The 15,109-nt window shown below is 44.4% G+C and overlaps 1 protein-coding gene across 5 annotated transcripts in view; it reads right to left on the bottom strand.

Annotated features, from left to right (window-relative positions):
• The window catches only part of LOC129822365 (protocadherin Fat 3-like), a 381,150-nt gene that overhangs the window by 43,547 nt on the left and 322,494 nt on the right, over positions 1–15,109 (bottom strand). For all 5 annotated transcript variants that reach the window (XM_055880588.1, XM_055880589.1, XM_055880592.1 and 2 more), the window contains one exon: positions 1,450–1,646. In XM_055880588.1, the coding sequence (XP_055736563.1) occupies positions 1,450–1,646 (197 nt within the window). The remainder of the gene's footprint in view (positions 1–1,449; positions 1,647–15,109) is intronic.

Raw genomic sequence — 15,109 nt, 5'->3', positions numbered from 1 at the left:
AGTTCCCGTGGCATTTTCCTGTAAAGATTAGAAAAATATGAGTAAAAAAAAACAAATACAATTCCATGTACAGATAAATAGTTAAGCAGTTAGATTAAACAACTCCTTTGTAAGATAAATGTTTTAAAATGAAACATGTATGGAAACAGGTGAATTAACACTCCTCAGTTAGCAGGCTCAAGCTAAAACCCACATGGTAGCAAACACTAACTAGCAGAAATTGTTAACAAGTTAGAAATGATTGAAACACACTTTGCTGTAGGCTACTATTTACTAGTTAACAAAAAATAATGTATGTCTTATAAAATATTCACCCCACCCAGTATTGTAATCAAAACTTACCAGAAAGCATGTAGTCCTTGGCTCAGACAGTGTAGTAGTGTGGGCTCAATAGCATCTCATTAGTGTGCAAGATCTTGAGAATCAGCTGTACATGTGATGGAAAAATTCACTGTGCATGCAGAGGGTTGCAATTCCATTGAATTGGGGATAGTTTAACCAAAATATGCCACAAGACCTAGAATTGCCTTTTGTGTATCCCACAAAAAAGGTTCGCTGTTATAAGCTAACTTTTTTGATGAATTTAAGCAAAATTCCCAATATTCCCAGGCTTAACTTCTCATGAAAGATTTCGGGAAAAAGTGTGGAAATTTACCGGAAAGTTTCCGCCCCTTTGCAACTCTACTCCGAAGAAACAGCTCCTCCAAAACAACAACAGCATACATATCAACCAGCATCAAACACGCCACAGCTCTCCTAATTGTGAACAACAACTCTCTAGACAGACAGAGAAAACTAACAGCAGTAACTAAAAAGCAGCAACAAACATTGTCTGTCAAACGGCATTAGAAATCAACACAGTTCCTTAACATATACAGCAAACACACTGCTCAAACAGACACACAACCACAGCTATGTATCAGCAGACCTCACACAGGAACACACAGACACCACCACAGCTATGTATCACCAGACCTCACACAGGAACACACAGACACAACCACAGCTATGTATCACCAGACCTCACACAGGAACACACAGACACAACCACTGCTACGTACCACCAGACCTCACACAGGAACACATCGCAAATACACTCTAAATTATATAGTGCTTGTTTACAGTAAAGTAACAGACCGTGCAAAATCTGAAAACAGAACCAACTGCAGCAAACAGAAGGATTAAATATGAGTTATGACTGAGGCTTGAACATAAAACACAACCATATATAAGACAAGTGGAATTCAACTTTAAAGTCACATTTCTGTGACAGTTATGGGATAGCTTACAATAAACAATGAACACCTATGATAATCATTACCAATATTTTACTATGTTGTAGGAAACTATAGCATTCAGAAAACATATTAGAATAATGACCAATAAACATAAACATATCAAATGCAATAGTGTACAGAAGGAAAAGTCTGTAAATAAAATGTGACTGACCTCGTCGCAGACAGGGCTGTTGTCATTGGTGTCAGTCACAGACACCTCCACGGTTGCCCTGGTGACGAACAGGCCGTCGCTAGCGGTAACGTTGAGAAGGTACAGGTCCTGTTCCTCACGGTCCAGCGGGCGCTTCACATACATCTTCCACTCACCTTGCACCTGCCCCAGGGCAAACTCCCCTCGAGGGTTCCCACCTGAGGAGAGAGAGAGTTTATATACACACCCAAGGGTTCCTACCTGAGGAGAGAGAGAGTTTATATACACACCCAAGGGTTCCCACCTGAGGAGAGAGAGTTTATATACACACCCAAGGGTTCCCACCTGAGGAGAGAGAGTTTATATACACACCCAAGGGTTCCCACCTGAGGAGAGAGAGTTTATATACACACCCAAGGGTTCCCACCTGAGGAGAGAGAGAGTTTATATACACACCCAAGGGTTCCCACCTGAGGAGAGAGAGTTTATATACACACCCAAGGGTTCCCACCTGAGGAGAGAGAGTTTATATACACACCCAAGGGTTCCCACCTGAGGAGAGAGAGTTTATATACACACCCAAGGGTTCCCACCTGAGGAGAGAGAGAGTTTATATACACACCCAAGGGTTCCCACCTGAGGAGAGAGAGTTTATATACACACCCAAGGGTTCCCACCTGAGGAGAGAGAGTTTATATACACACCCAAGGGTTCCTACCTGAGGAGAGAGAGTTTATATACACACCCAAGGGTTCCCACCTGAGGAGAGAGAGAGTTTATATACACACCCAAAGGATCCTACCTGAAGAGAGAGAGAGTTTATATACACACCCAAAGGATCCTACCTGAGGAGAGAGAGAGTTTATATACACACCCAAAGGATCCTACCTGAGGAGAGAGAGAGTTTATATACACACCCAAAGGATCCTACCTGAGGAGAGAGAGAGTTTATATACACACCCTGAGGAGAAGCCTGCAATCTGAGGGCCAGCCTTAAACACACACACACACACACACACACACACACACACACACACACACACACACACACACACACACACACACACACACACACACACACACACACACACACACACACACACACACACACACACACACACACACACACACACACACACACACACACACACACCAGATGTATTTGCCAGTGCTTTAATGACCTCTATACTTCCTCTCAGCCCTCCATCTGACACTGAGAGCTGAGCAGAATAAATTATTACAATCTGCCATGGAGCTTTTTATTTGGACGTGGCACTGGAATTAAAAGTGGAGCAATCAATGAGGGTCAAGCACATAACGACAGTGGTAATTCACTACATTTACCAGGAGCAGGCTCAGCTCAGCACTACAGTAGGTAGTGACATCTCTCTACCAAATCCACATTAGACTGGGTCAGCGACAGCCTCTCATACACAGAACCTTAGTGACTCTATAGTAACTCTAGAGTCACACAGGGGGAGGAAGAGAGAGCGACAGTAAGCGAGGAACCAGAAGAGAGCGCGAGAGAGAACATTTATGTAACAAAAGGGAGAGGGAAAAGAGAAAGGGAGATTTTTTTATTTTTTATTAAACTAGGCAAGTCAGTTAAGAACAAATTCTTATTTACAATGACGGCCTAGGAACAGTGGGTTAACTGCAGAACGACAGATTTTTACCTTGTCAGGTCAGGGATTCGATCTACCAACCTTTCGGTTACTGGCCCAACGCTCTAACCACTAGGCTACCTGGCGCGAGAGAGACAGACAGACAACCTACAGCTGAAACACTGAAGTAACTGTTACAGCGCTGTGGTAGAACTGTACTGAGTTATTATGTGGAGATATTTAGAGTTGTCTAAAACTGACTGTTCCCTGCCTGCACCTTTTCATAGAAAGCAGAGCAGCTTCTCCAAGACTAGTGAGTGAGTGGGAGGCTGCAGTCTCGGTGTAAGGACCAGCCATGCAGACTCAGTAATAGACTACAGATGTAGGATCTTAATTTGAGCCACTTTGCTACAGCAGGAAAATCATCCTGCAGCAACAGGAAATGTGAATTATTATGTGTATTACAATATATATAATGGAATTTTGTTATCCATTTTTCGTTAGGGCAAATCAAGTTTGATATTTTAAAGTTAAAGTTAAAATTACAAACTTTAAAAGCCTATTTAAACCTTGAATAGACTACAACTTTGCATTTCTCAAAAACAAAAGAGTGATCAAATTAAGATCCTACAACTGCAGCTGTCCTCACCACTTCATCAGCCTCCTCCTGTCCTCACCACATCATCAGCCTCCTCCTGTCCTCACCACATCATCAGCCTCCTCCTGTCCTCACCACTTCATCAGCCTCCTCCTGTCCTCACCACTTCATCAGCCTCCTCCTGTCCTCACCACTTCATCAGCCTCCTCGTGTCCCCACCACTTCATCAGCCTCCTCCTGTCCTCACCACTTCATCAGCCTCCTCCTGTCCTCACCACTTCATCAGCCTCCTCCTGTCCTCACCACTTCATCAGCCTCCTCCTGTCCCCACCACTTCATCAGCCTCCTCCTGTCCTCACCACTTCATCAGCCTCCTCCTGTCCCCAACTTTTCATCAGCCTCCTCCTGTCCTCACCACTTCATCAGCCTGCTTTTGTCCCCACCACTTCATCAGCCTCCTCCTGTCCTCACCACCTCATCAGGCGGGGAGGCGATCCCCGAGCGGGCTCTCGCTATCGGACCACCATTTTATTACGTTTGCAATCGCAACAAATAATCTGCTCAGATGCCAACCAAGGAGCATCAAAAGTCGTGCTATAAATTCTCAGACAACACAAAAATTCCTTGATGCCCTTCCAGACTCCTTCTGCCTACCCAAGGACGTCAGAGGACAAAAATCAGTTAACCACTTTACTGAGGAACTCAATTTAACCTTGCGCAATATCCTAGATGCAGTTGCACCCCTAAAAACGAAAAACATTTGTCATAAGAAACTAGCTCCCTGGTATACAGAAAATACCCGAACTTTGAAGCAAGCTTCCAGGAAATTGGAACGGAAATGGCGCCACACCAAACTGGAAGTCTTCCGACTAGCTTGGACAGTACCGTGCAGTACCGAAGAGCCCTCACTGCTGCTCGATCATCCTACTTTTCCAACTTAATCGAGGAAAATAAGAACAATCCAAAATTTATTTTTGATACTGTTGCAAAGCTAACTAAAAAGCAGCATTCCCCAAGAGAGGATGGCTTTCACTTCAGCAGTAATAAATTCATGAACTTCTTTGAGGAAAAGATCATGACCATTAGAAAGCAAATGACGGACTCCTCTTTGAATCTGCGTATTCCTCCAGGGCTTAGCTGTCCTGGATCTGCACAGCTCTGCGAGGGCCTGGGATCGGGAGAGACACTTAAGTGTTTTAGTACTATATCTCTTGGCACAATGATGAAAATGATCATGGCCTCTAAACCTTTAAGCTGCATACTGGATCCTATTCCTACTAAACTGCTGAAAGAGCTGCTTCCTGTGCTTGGCCCTCCTATGTTGAACATAATAAACAGCTCTCTATCCACCGGATGTGTACCAAACTCACTAAAAGTGGCAGTGATAAAGCCTCTCTTGAAAAAGCCAAACCTTGACCCGGAAAATATAAAAAACTATCGGCCTATATCGAATCTTCCATTCCTCTCAAAAAAAATTGAAAAAGCTGTTGCGCAGCAACTCACTGCCTTTCTGAAGACAAACAATGTATACGAAATGCTTCAGTCTGGTTTTAGACCCCATCATAGCACTGAGACTGCACTTGTGAAGGTGGTAAATGACCTTTTAATGGCGTCAGACCGAGGCTCTGCATCTGTCCTCGTGCTACTAGACTTTAATGCTGCCTTTGACACCATCGATCACCACATTCTTTTGGAGAGACTGGAAACCCAAATTGGTCTACACGGACCAGTTCTGGCCTGGTTTAGATCTTACCTGTCGGAAAGATATCAGTTTGTCTCTGTGAATGGTTTGTCCTCTGACAAATCAACTGTGCATTTCGGTGTTCCTCAAGGTTCCGTTTTAGGACCACTATTGTTTTCACTATATATTTTACCTCTTGGGGATGTTATTCGAAAACATAATGTTAACTTTCACTGCTATGCGGATGACACACAGCTGTACATTTCAATGAAACATGGTGAAGCCCCAAAATTGCCCTCGCTAGAAGCCTGTGTTTCAGACATAAGGAAGTGGATGGCTGAAAACTTTCTACTTTTAAACTCGGACAAAACAGAGATGCTTGTTCTAGGTCCCAAGAAACAAAGAGATCTTCTGTTAAATCTGACAATTCATCTTGATGGTTGTAAAGTCGTCTCAAACAAAACTGTGAAGGACCTCGGCGTTACTCTTGACCCTGATCTCTCTTTTGACGAACATATCAAGACTGTTTCAAGGACAGCTTTTTTCCATCTACGTAACATTGCAAAAATCAGAACTTTTCTGTCCAAAAATGATGCAGAAAAATTAATCCATGCATTTGTTACTTCTAGTTTAGACTACTGCAATGCTCTACTTTCCGGCTACCCGGATAAAGCACTAAATAAACTTCAGTTAGTGCTAAATACGGCTGCTAGAATCCTGACTAGAACCAAGAAATGTGATCATATTACTCCAGTGCTAGCTTCCCTACACTGGCTTCCTGTTAAAGCAAGGGCTGATAACAAGGTTTTACTGTTAACCTATAAAGCGTTACATGGGCTTGCTCCTACCTATCTTTCCAAGTTGGTCCTGCCGTACATACCAATACGTACGCTACGGTCACAAGACGCAGGCCTCTTAATTGTCCCTAGAATTTCTAAGCAAAAAGCGGGAGGCAGGGCTTTCTCCTATAGATCTCCATTTTTATGGAACAGTCTGCCTATCCATGTGAGAGACGCAGACTCGGTCTCAACCTTTAACTTCTTGCGACTACAGGGGGTGCTGTTTTCTAATTAGCATAATTGCATTACAGATTAAACGGCTTCCTACTAAATTCTTTATCGTACAATATGCATATTATTACTATTATTGGATAGAAAACAGTCTCTAGTTTCTATAGGCGTTGGAATTTTGTCTCTGAGTGGAACAGAACTCATTCTACAGCAATTTCCCTGACATGGAGTCAGATTTCACACATTTTGGCCCCTGATCTGAAGGCCACTGTGAACGCTATCAGGATACGGACACTGCTTACGTCTTCCCCTGGATGCCTTTACGTGATGACGATTTGAATGGTATCGATTGCGCAATCACAGCCCCTATAAAACAAAAACACGTGTAGGTAGGAACTCTTTTCCAGATGCGTCGGGCGCGCGGTGGACACCGACCTGCTCTTTTTCCAAGCATTAGTGTAGCCAGTTATATTTCTCCGGTCATGTTTCTACTCGTTATAGGAGTTAAAAACATCATAAGGTAGTTAATTTAAACCGTTTAATAGCAATTTTTATCCGTTTAGTGCGATTTTGGGACATTTATTTCTGAGACACTGTGAATCTCTGGGCACGGTTCCAGTTCATGCCGAACGCAATGGGCATTTCTACATGGCAAGAGGACAGCTTTCGACCAAAAGACGATTAGACCCAAGAAAGGATTCTTTGCCCAAGATTCTGATGGAAGAACAGCTCAAAGTAGGAACAATTTATTATGATAAATCGTGTTTCTGTCGAGAAATGGTAATCGCTTATGACGCCATCTTTTTAGACGTAGCTTCGCTTGGCGCAAACTGTATTGAAAAGTAAGGATAATTTAAAAAATGTAAATCAGCGATTGTATTAAGAATTAAATTGTCTATCAATCGCTGTACACCCTATATTTTTTTGTCACATTTATGAGTATTTATGTATACGACTAGATCACTGTCTAATATGGCGCACGACATTGTCTGACCAGCTGGGCAACTTTTGTCATTGTCTAACCATGATTTTGGTGGCTAAATATGCACATTTTCGAACAAACTGTATATGTATGTTGTAATGTGATGTTACAGGAGTGTCATCTGAAGAATTCTGAGAAGGTTAGTGAAAAAATTTATATATTTTGGCGATGTTTACGTTATCGCTCTCTTTGGCTAGAATCAATGCTCTGGTAACGTTTGCATATGTGGTATGCTAATATAACGATTTATTGTGTTTTCGCTGTAAGACACTTAGAAAATCTGAAATATTGTCTGTATTCACAGGATCTGTCTCTTTCGATTAGTGTATGCTGTGTATTTTTACGAAATGTTTGATGATTAGTAATTAGGTAAACACGTTGCTCTATGTATTTATTCTAGTATATTTGTGACGGTGGGTGCAATTGTAAACTATGATATCTACCTGAAATATGCACATTTTTCTAACAAAACCTATCCTATACCATAAATATGTTATCAGACTGTCATCTGATGAGTTTTTTTCTTGGTTAGTGGCTATCAATATCTTAGTTTAGCCGAATTGGTGATAGCACCTGATGGAGTAAGAAACTGATGGAGTTAGAAAAGTGGTGTCTTTTGCTAACGTGGTTAGCTAATAGATTTACATATTTTGTCTTCCCTGTAAAATATTTTAAAAATCTGAAATGGTGGCTTTATTCACAAGATCTGTATCTTTCATTAGGTGTCTTGGACTTGTGATTTAATGATATTTAGATGCTACTATTTAATTGTGACGCTATGCTAGGCTATGCTACTCAGTGTGGGGGGGTGGGGGGTGATCCCGGACCCGGGGTAGATACTCGTGAAAGGTTAAGTCTTTACTGAAGACTTATCTCTTCAGTAGGTCATATGATTGAGTGTAGTCTGGCCCAGGAGTGTGAAGGTGAACGGAAAGGCTCTGGAGCAACGAACCGCCCTTGCTGTCTCTGCCTGGCCAGTTCCCCTCTCTCCACTGGGATTCTCTGCCTCTAACCCTATTACAGGGGCTGAGTCACTGGCTTACTGGTGCTTTTTCATGCCGTCCCTAGGAGGGGTGCGCCACTTGAGTGGGTTGAGTTACTGACGTGATCTTCCTGTCTGGGTTGGCGCCCCCCCTTGGTTTGTGCTGTGGTGGAGATCTTTGTTGGCTATACTCGGCCTTGTCTCAGGATTGTACGTTGGTGGTTGAAGATATCCCTTTAGTGGTGCGGGGGCTGTGCTTTGGCAAAGTGGGTGGGGTTATATCCTTCCTATTTGGCCCTGTTCGGGGGTATCTTCGGATGGGGCCATAGTGTCTCCTGACCGCTCCTGTCTCAGCCTCCAGTATTTATGCTGCAGTAGTTTATGTGTCGGGGGGCTAGGGTCAGTTGGTTATACCTGGAGTACTTCTCCTGTCTTATCCAGTGTCCTGTGTGAATTTAAGTATGCTCTCTCTAATTCTCTCATTCTCTCTTTCTTTCTCTCTCTCTGAGAACCTGAGCCCTAGGACCATACGTCAGGACTACCGGGCATGATGACTTCTTGCTGTCCCCAGTCCTCCTGGCCTTGCTGCTATTCCAGTTTCAACTGTTCTGCCTGTGTTTACGGAACCCCTACCTGTCCCAGACCTGCTGTTTTCAACTCTTAATGATCGGCTATGAAAAGCCAACTGAGATTTATTCCTGATTATTATTTGACCATGCTTGTCATTTATGAACATTTTGAAAATCTTGGCTCTCTCTAATTTTCTCCTTCTCTCTTTCTTTCTCTCGGAGGACCTGAGCCCTAGGACCATACGTCCATACGACCATGGGGCGGCAGGGTAGCCTAGTGGTTAGAGCGTTGGACTCGTAACCGGAAGGTTGCAAGTTCAAATCCCCGAGCTGACAAGGTACAAATCTGTCGTTCTGCCCCTGAACAGGCAGTTAACCCACTATTCCTAGGCCGTCATTGAAAATAAGAATTTGTTCTTAACTGACTTGCCTAGTTAAATAAAGGTAAAAAAAAAAAAAAAAAAATACGTCGGGACTACCGGGCGTGGTGACTCCTTGCTGTCCCCAGTCCGCCTGGCCTTGCTGCTATTCCAGTTTCAACTGCTCTGCCTGCAGTTATGGAACCGCCACCTGTCCCAGACCTGTTGTTTTTCAACTCTTAATGATCGGCTATGAAAAGCCAACTGAAAATTATTCATGATTATTATTTGACCATGCTTGTCACTTATGAACATTTTTGAACATCTTGGCATAGTTCTGTTATAATCTCCACCCGGCACAGCCAGAAGAGGACTGGCCACCCCTCATAGCCTGGTTCCTCCCTAGGTTTCTTCCTAGGTTTTGGCCTTTCTAGGGAGGTTTTCCTAGCCACCGTGCTTCTACACCTGCATTACTAGCTGTTTGGGGTTTTAGGCTGGGTTTCTGTACAGCACTTCGAGATATTAGCTGATGTACGAAGGGCTATATAAAATAAACTTGATTGATTGATTGATTGATCAGCCTGCTTTTGGCCCCACCACTTCATCAGCCTCCTCCTGTCCTCACCCCTTCATCAGCCTCCTCCTGTCCCCACCACTTCATCAGCCTCCTCCTGTCCTCACCACTTCATCAGCCTGGTTTTGTCCCCACCACTTCATCAGCCTCCTCCTGTCCTCACCCCTTCATCAGCCTCCTCCTGTTCCCACCACTTCATCAGCCTCCTCCTGTCCTCACCACTTCATCAGCCTCCTCCTGTCTTCACCCCTTCATCAGCCTCCTCCTGTCTTCACCACTTCATCGGCCTCCTCCTGTCTTCACCCCTTCATCAGCCTCCTCCTGTCCTCACCACTTCATCAGCCTGCTTTTGTCCTCACCACTTCATCAGCCTCCTCCTGTCCTCACCACTTCATCAGCCTCCTCCTGTCTTCACCCCTTCACCAGCCTCCTCCTGTCCTCACCACTTCATCAGCCTCCTCCTGTCTTCACCCCTTCATCAGCCTCCTCCTGTCCTCACCACTTCATCAGCCTCCTTCTGTCCTCACCACTTCATTAGCCTCCTCACCACTTCATCAGCCTCCTCACCACTTCATCAGCCTCCTGTCCTAATCACTTCATCAGCCTCCTTCTGTCCTCACCACTTCATCAGCCTACTCACCACTTCATCAGCCTCCTCACCACTTGATCAGCCGCCTCCTGTCCTCACCACTTCATCAGCCTCCTCCTGTCCTCACCCCACTCATTAATGACTCACTGACTGACTGAGAGGAACTAGAAAGGGTATGCTTATATAGGCTCACGTTTTTAATTTAACCTTTATTTAACTAGGCAAGTCAGTTAAGAACAAATTCTTATTTACAATGACGGCCTTCCCCGGCCAAACCCTTCCCTAACCCGGACGACGCTGGGCCAGTTGTGCACCTCCCTATGGGGCTCCCGATCACGGGCCGTTGTGATACAGCCCGGGATCAAACCAGGGTCTGTAGTGTCACCTCTAGCACTGAGATGCAGTGCCTTAGACCGCTTTGCCACCGACGTAGACTTGCAGGCAGACAGGCAGGTAGGCAGACAGGCAGCTAGGCAGGCAGACAGTCAGATAGGAAGGCAGACAGGTAGGCAGGCAGATAGAAAGGCAGGCAGGCACTCAGACAGGCAGGCAGACAGGCAGGCAGACAGGAAGGCAGAAGAGGCAGACAGGCAGGCAGACATGCACACAGGCAGGCAGACAGAAAGGCAGACAGACAGGCAGGCAGGAATGAAGGCAGACAGGAAGGCAGAAGAGGCAGACATGCAGACAGGCAGAAAGGCAGACAGACAGGCAGAAAGGCAGGCAGAAAGGAAGGCAGGCAGGCAGGCAGAAAAGAAAAGCAAGCAGAAAGGAAGACAGGCAGGCAGAAGAGGCTGGCATGCAGGCAGGCAGAAATGCAGACATGCAGACAGGCAGGCAGGCAGAAAGGCAGGCAGGCAGGCAGAAAGGCAGACAGGCAGGCAGAAAGGCAGACAGGCACACACAGATGTTGAGAGAAAGTAGGAAATGAAAAAAAGGAGGAGGAAACAACATAATGACAGAGAAGAGAAGTGCCAGAAGTCCTCTGGCTAAAGTGCTTTCCAGCAGATGCTTTTAACCAGAGTGACATATAATAAGTGCATTCGATTAAGAAAGTGTCCACAGAGTGTAGACTAGGGACCTGATGTCTAAGCCCCCCTAACGCACTGGCCACTATCCCCTGACAACATACCACAACACAGAGACAGACATTCTCTCTGTCTGAAACATAAAACAAAGGGAGCAGCAGGACAAGCACTGTTTCCTATTATAACAACATCCTAATTGTTTTTTACTCTCCGCCTCCCTCAATATGGTCTGATGATAGCTCTAAACACCCAGCTTCTGATTCATCTCAACATCACTAAACTCTGTGTAATTAAAATCAGCCGGTGGCTAAATGCATGATCTGGATCTATGGATGCAACTCGGGTGGGGACGATGGACGCACACGGGGACGATGGACGCACACGGGGACGATGGACGCACACGGGGACGATGGACGCACACGGGGACGATGGACGGGGACGATGGACGGGGACGATGGACGCACACGGGGACGATGGACGCACACGGGGACGATGGACGGCACACGGGGACGATGGACGCACACGGGGACGATGGACGCACACGGGGACGATGGACGGCACACGGGGACGATGGACGCACACGGGGACGATGGACGGCACACGGGGACGATGGACGCACACGGGGACGATGGACGCACACGGAGTGGATATAAAAAGATTTCCATCATTGTAAATTAATCAGACACACTTCCTGTAAGCCTGCCCAACCACACTGCACCCCCATTACATCACTAACACTCAATCATTACATTTCCTTTTCCCAGTTTCTTTACATTTGATGAAACGTTCATGTTACCTCATCAAGGATGGTGTTGGGGAACGAAGACGCAGACGTCTAGACGAGGCTTTGAGAGCGGCTGGGAGTCAACGGCCGTGGATGTATCATAACCTATCTCCTGGCTTCCGTCAAAGTTTAAAAATCTTCCCCGAGTTATAATAAACTACTGTTATCTAAGAAAGGATGAAGGTTTGGCAGATAGAACGCCAAGACAACACCAAACAACGTTAGATAATAATACAGCAGTAATGAAATAGTCTCTGGCTCAGCTAAATCAAATGATGTTGTTTTTCACCTTGTGGTGTTCTTCAATACAGGTCTTCCCATATATCCCTGGCTTTCTAACTATTTCCTGCTGTGTCAAAGATCGATTCAAAGTGTCTTGTTGTAAAAGTGTGTAAAATCTGTGTCTTTCTGCTGTGTAAGGTCACATCTAGCTGTCGTTCATTCTCTCCCTCTCACAGCAGTGTGTAACGTCAATTCATTCTCTCTCTCTCTCATCCTCCCTCTTTCTCTATGCAGTGTGTAGCATAGGTTTATTCTCCTTCTCAATCTATCTGCCTCTCTTTGATGTAGGTAAGGTCACAGCTCTCCTGTCTTTCATTCTCCCTCCCTCGCTCCCTCTCTCTCTACTGGTGATGCTCATTAGAATGCCATTCAGCAGAGGGGTTCCTTAGCTTCCCAGTTGGCATGGCGATCCACCGCTCTGTCTCATTGGGCGTTCCTACTTAATTATTATTTTGTCACTTGTCAATTAGCAGAGAATAAATTAGACAACTCTTACCCTCTTTCAACAGATTTTGTCCTCTTCTGTCCTTCTCTCTAACCTTTGATATCTCTGTTTAGTTATCAAACTAGACTTTACCACTCTTTCAACTGCCAGGTACTTCACCAAATCAAATACTCACTAAATGGCAAAAACATTTATGAAAATCAACTCCTGTTGACATCCCTGGGTCAACCACAATCTAATTAACCCTCTCCAGTCTCCCGCCACAAACACTTTAAAAGAAACATCCATCCATTAAAGTCATGGAGAAAGATAAAAACAGTACTTATTGCCATAGCAACAAATTTCATCAAATGCACTGCAGGTACTCGTGTCTTTAAACTGTTTACTCTGACTGTATTTACTACCTCAGCGGCCTTCGGCGAGGCTGTAATTTTGTGGTAAATGTCAGGGTTGTTGTGCAGGCATGTCATATTTTGTGGTGAAAAATTGCTTATCTGGCAGTGAGAGCTAGTCTCAGCAGTATTTAAATCATTATTACTGCGACAACGCTTGTTTATTAATCAAGCCCCCACTGCTGGTATGCGCAAGTATACCTAAGATACAAATAAGAAATGTATGAATTATAAATCATGCCTCATCCTTAATTTAGTGTTATGAGTTTCCCTCTTGTTTATTCACGAGCGTTGTTGTGATGGTTTGGAGATGAGCCAGGCAGAATACAAATGAAGAGTTTATCTGAAGTAAACAAGGACACAGACAGTGGTACAGACAGACAGAAAGACAGACGGACATACCGAGAGCGACAGAGATAGATAGAGATACAGACAGACAGACAGACAGACAGACAGACAGACAGACAGACAGGTAGATAGAGAGGCAGGCAGTGAAGTGAGAGAGAGATAGAGAGATAGAGAGAGAGGCAGGCAGTGAAGTGAGACAGGAACGAGACAGACAGACAGACAGACAGACAGACAGACAGACAGACAGAGAAGAGAGAGAGAGAGAGAGAGAGAGAGAGAAAGAGACAGACAGACAGACAGACAGACAGACAGATAGACAGATAGACAGATAGACAGATAGATAAATAGATAGATAGATAGATAGATAGATAGATAGATAGATATAGATAGATAGATAGAGAGCCCATTGCCCTTTAAGGTTGTGAGGTCTGGGGTCCGCTCACCAACCAAGATTTCACAAAATGGGGCAACACCAAATTGAGACTCTGCATGCAGAATTCTGCAAAAATATCCTCCGTGTACAACGTAGAACACCAAATAATGCATGCAGAGCAGAATTAGGCCGATACCCACTAATTATCAAAATCCAGAAAAGAGCCGTTAAATTCTACAACCACCTAAAAGGAAGCGATTCCCAAACCTTCCATAACAAAGCCATCACCTACAGAGAGATGAACCTGGAGAAGAGTCCCCTAAGCAAGCTGGTCCTAGGGCTCTGTTCACAAACACAAACACACCCCACAGAGCCCCAGGACAACAGCACAATTAGACCCAACCAAATCATGAGAAAACAAAAAGATAATTACTTGACACATTGGAAAGAATTAACAAAAAAACAGAGCAAACTAGAATGCTATTTGGCCCTAAACAGAGAGTACACAGTGGCAGAATACCTGACCACTGTGACTGACCCAAACTTAAGGAAAGCTTTGACTATGTACAGAATCAATGAGCATAGTCTTGCTATTGAGAAAGGCCGCCGTAGGCAGACATGGATCTCAAGAGAAGACAGGCTATGTGCACACTGCCAACAAAATGAAGTGGAAACTGAGCTGCACTTCCTAACCTCCTGCCCAATGTATGACCATATTAGAGACACATATTTCCCTCAGATCACACAGATCCACAAAGAATTCGAAAACAAATCCAATTTTGATAAACTCCCATATCTACTGGGTGAAATTCCACAGTGTGCCATCACAGCAGCAAGATTTGTGACCTGTTGCCACAAGAAAAGGGGAACCAGTGAAGAACAAACACCATTGTAAATACAACCCATATTTATGCTTATTTATTTTAACTTGTGTGCTTTAACCGTTTGTACATTGTTACAAAACTGTATATATATAATATGACATTTGTAATGTCTTTATTGTTTTGAAACTTCTGTATGTGTAATGTTTACTGTTAATTTGTATTGTTTGTTTCACTTTTGTTTATTGTCTACCTCACTT

This window comes from Salvelinus fontinalis, chromosome 24, assembly GCF_029448725.1.
Source record: "Salvelinus fontinalis isolate EN_2023a chromosome 24, ASM2944872v1, whole genome shotgun sequence".
NCBI lineage: Eukaryota > Metazoa > Chordata > Actinopteri > Salmoniformes > Salmonidae > Salvelinus > Salvelinus fontinalis.
Note: the sequence above shows the minus strand (reverse complement) of the source record. Positions and strands in the feature narration are given on the sequence as shown.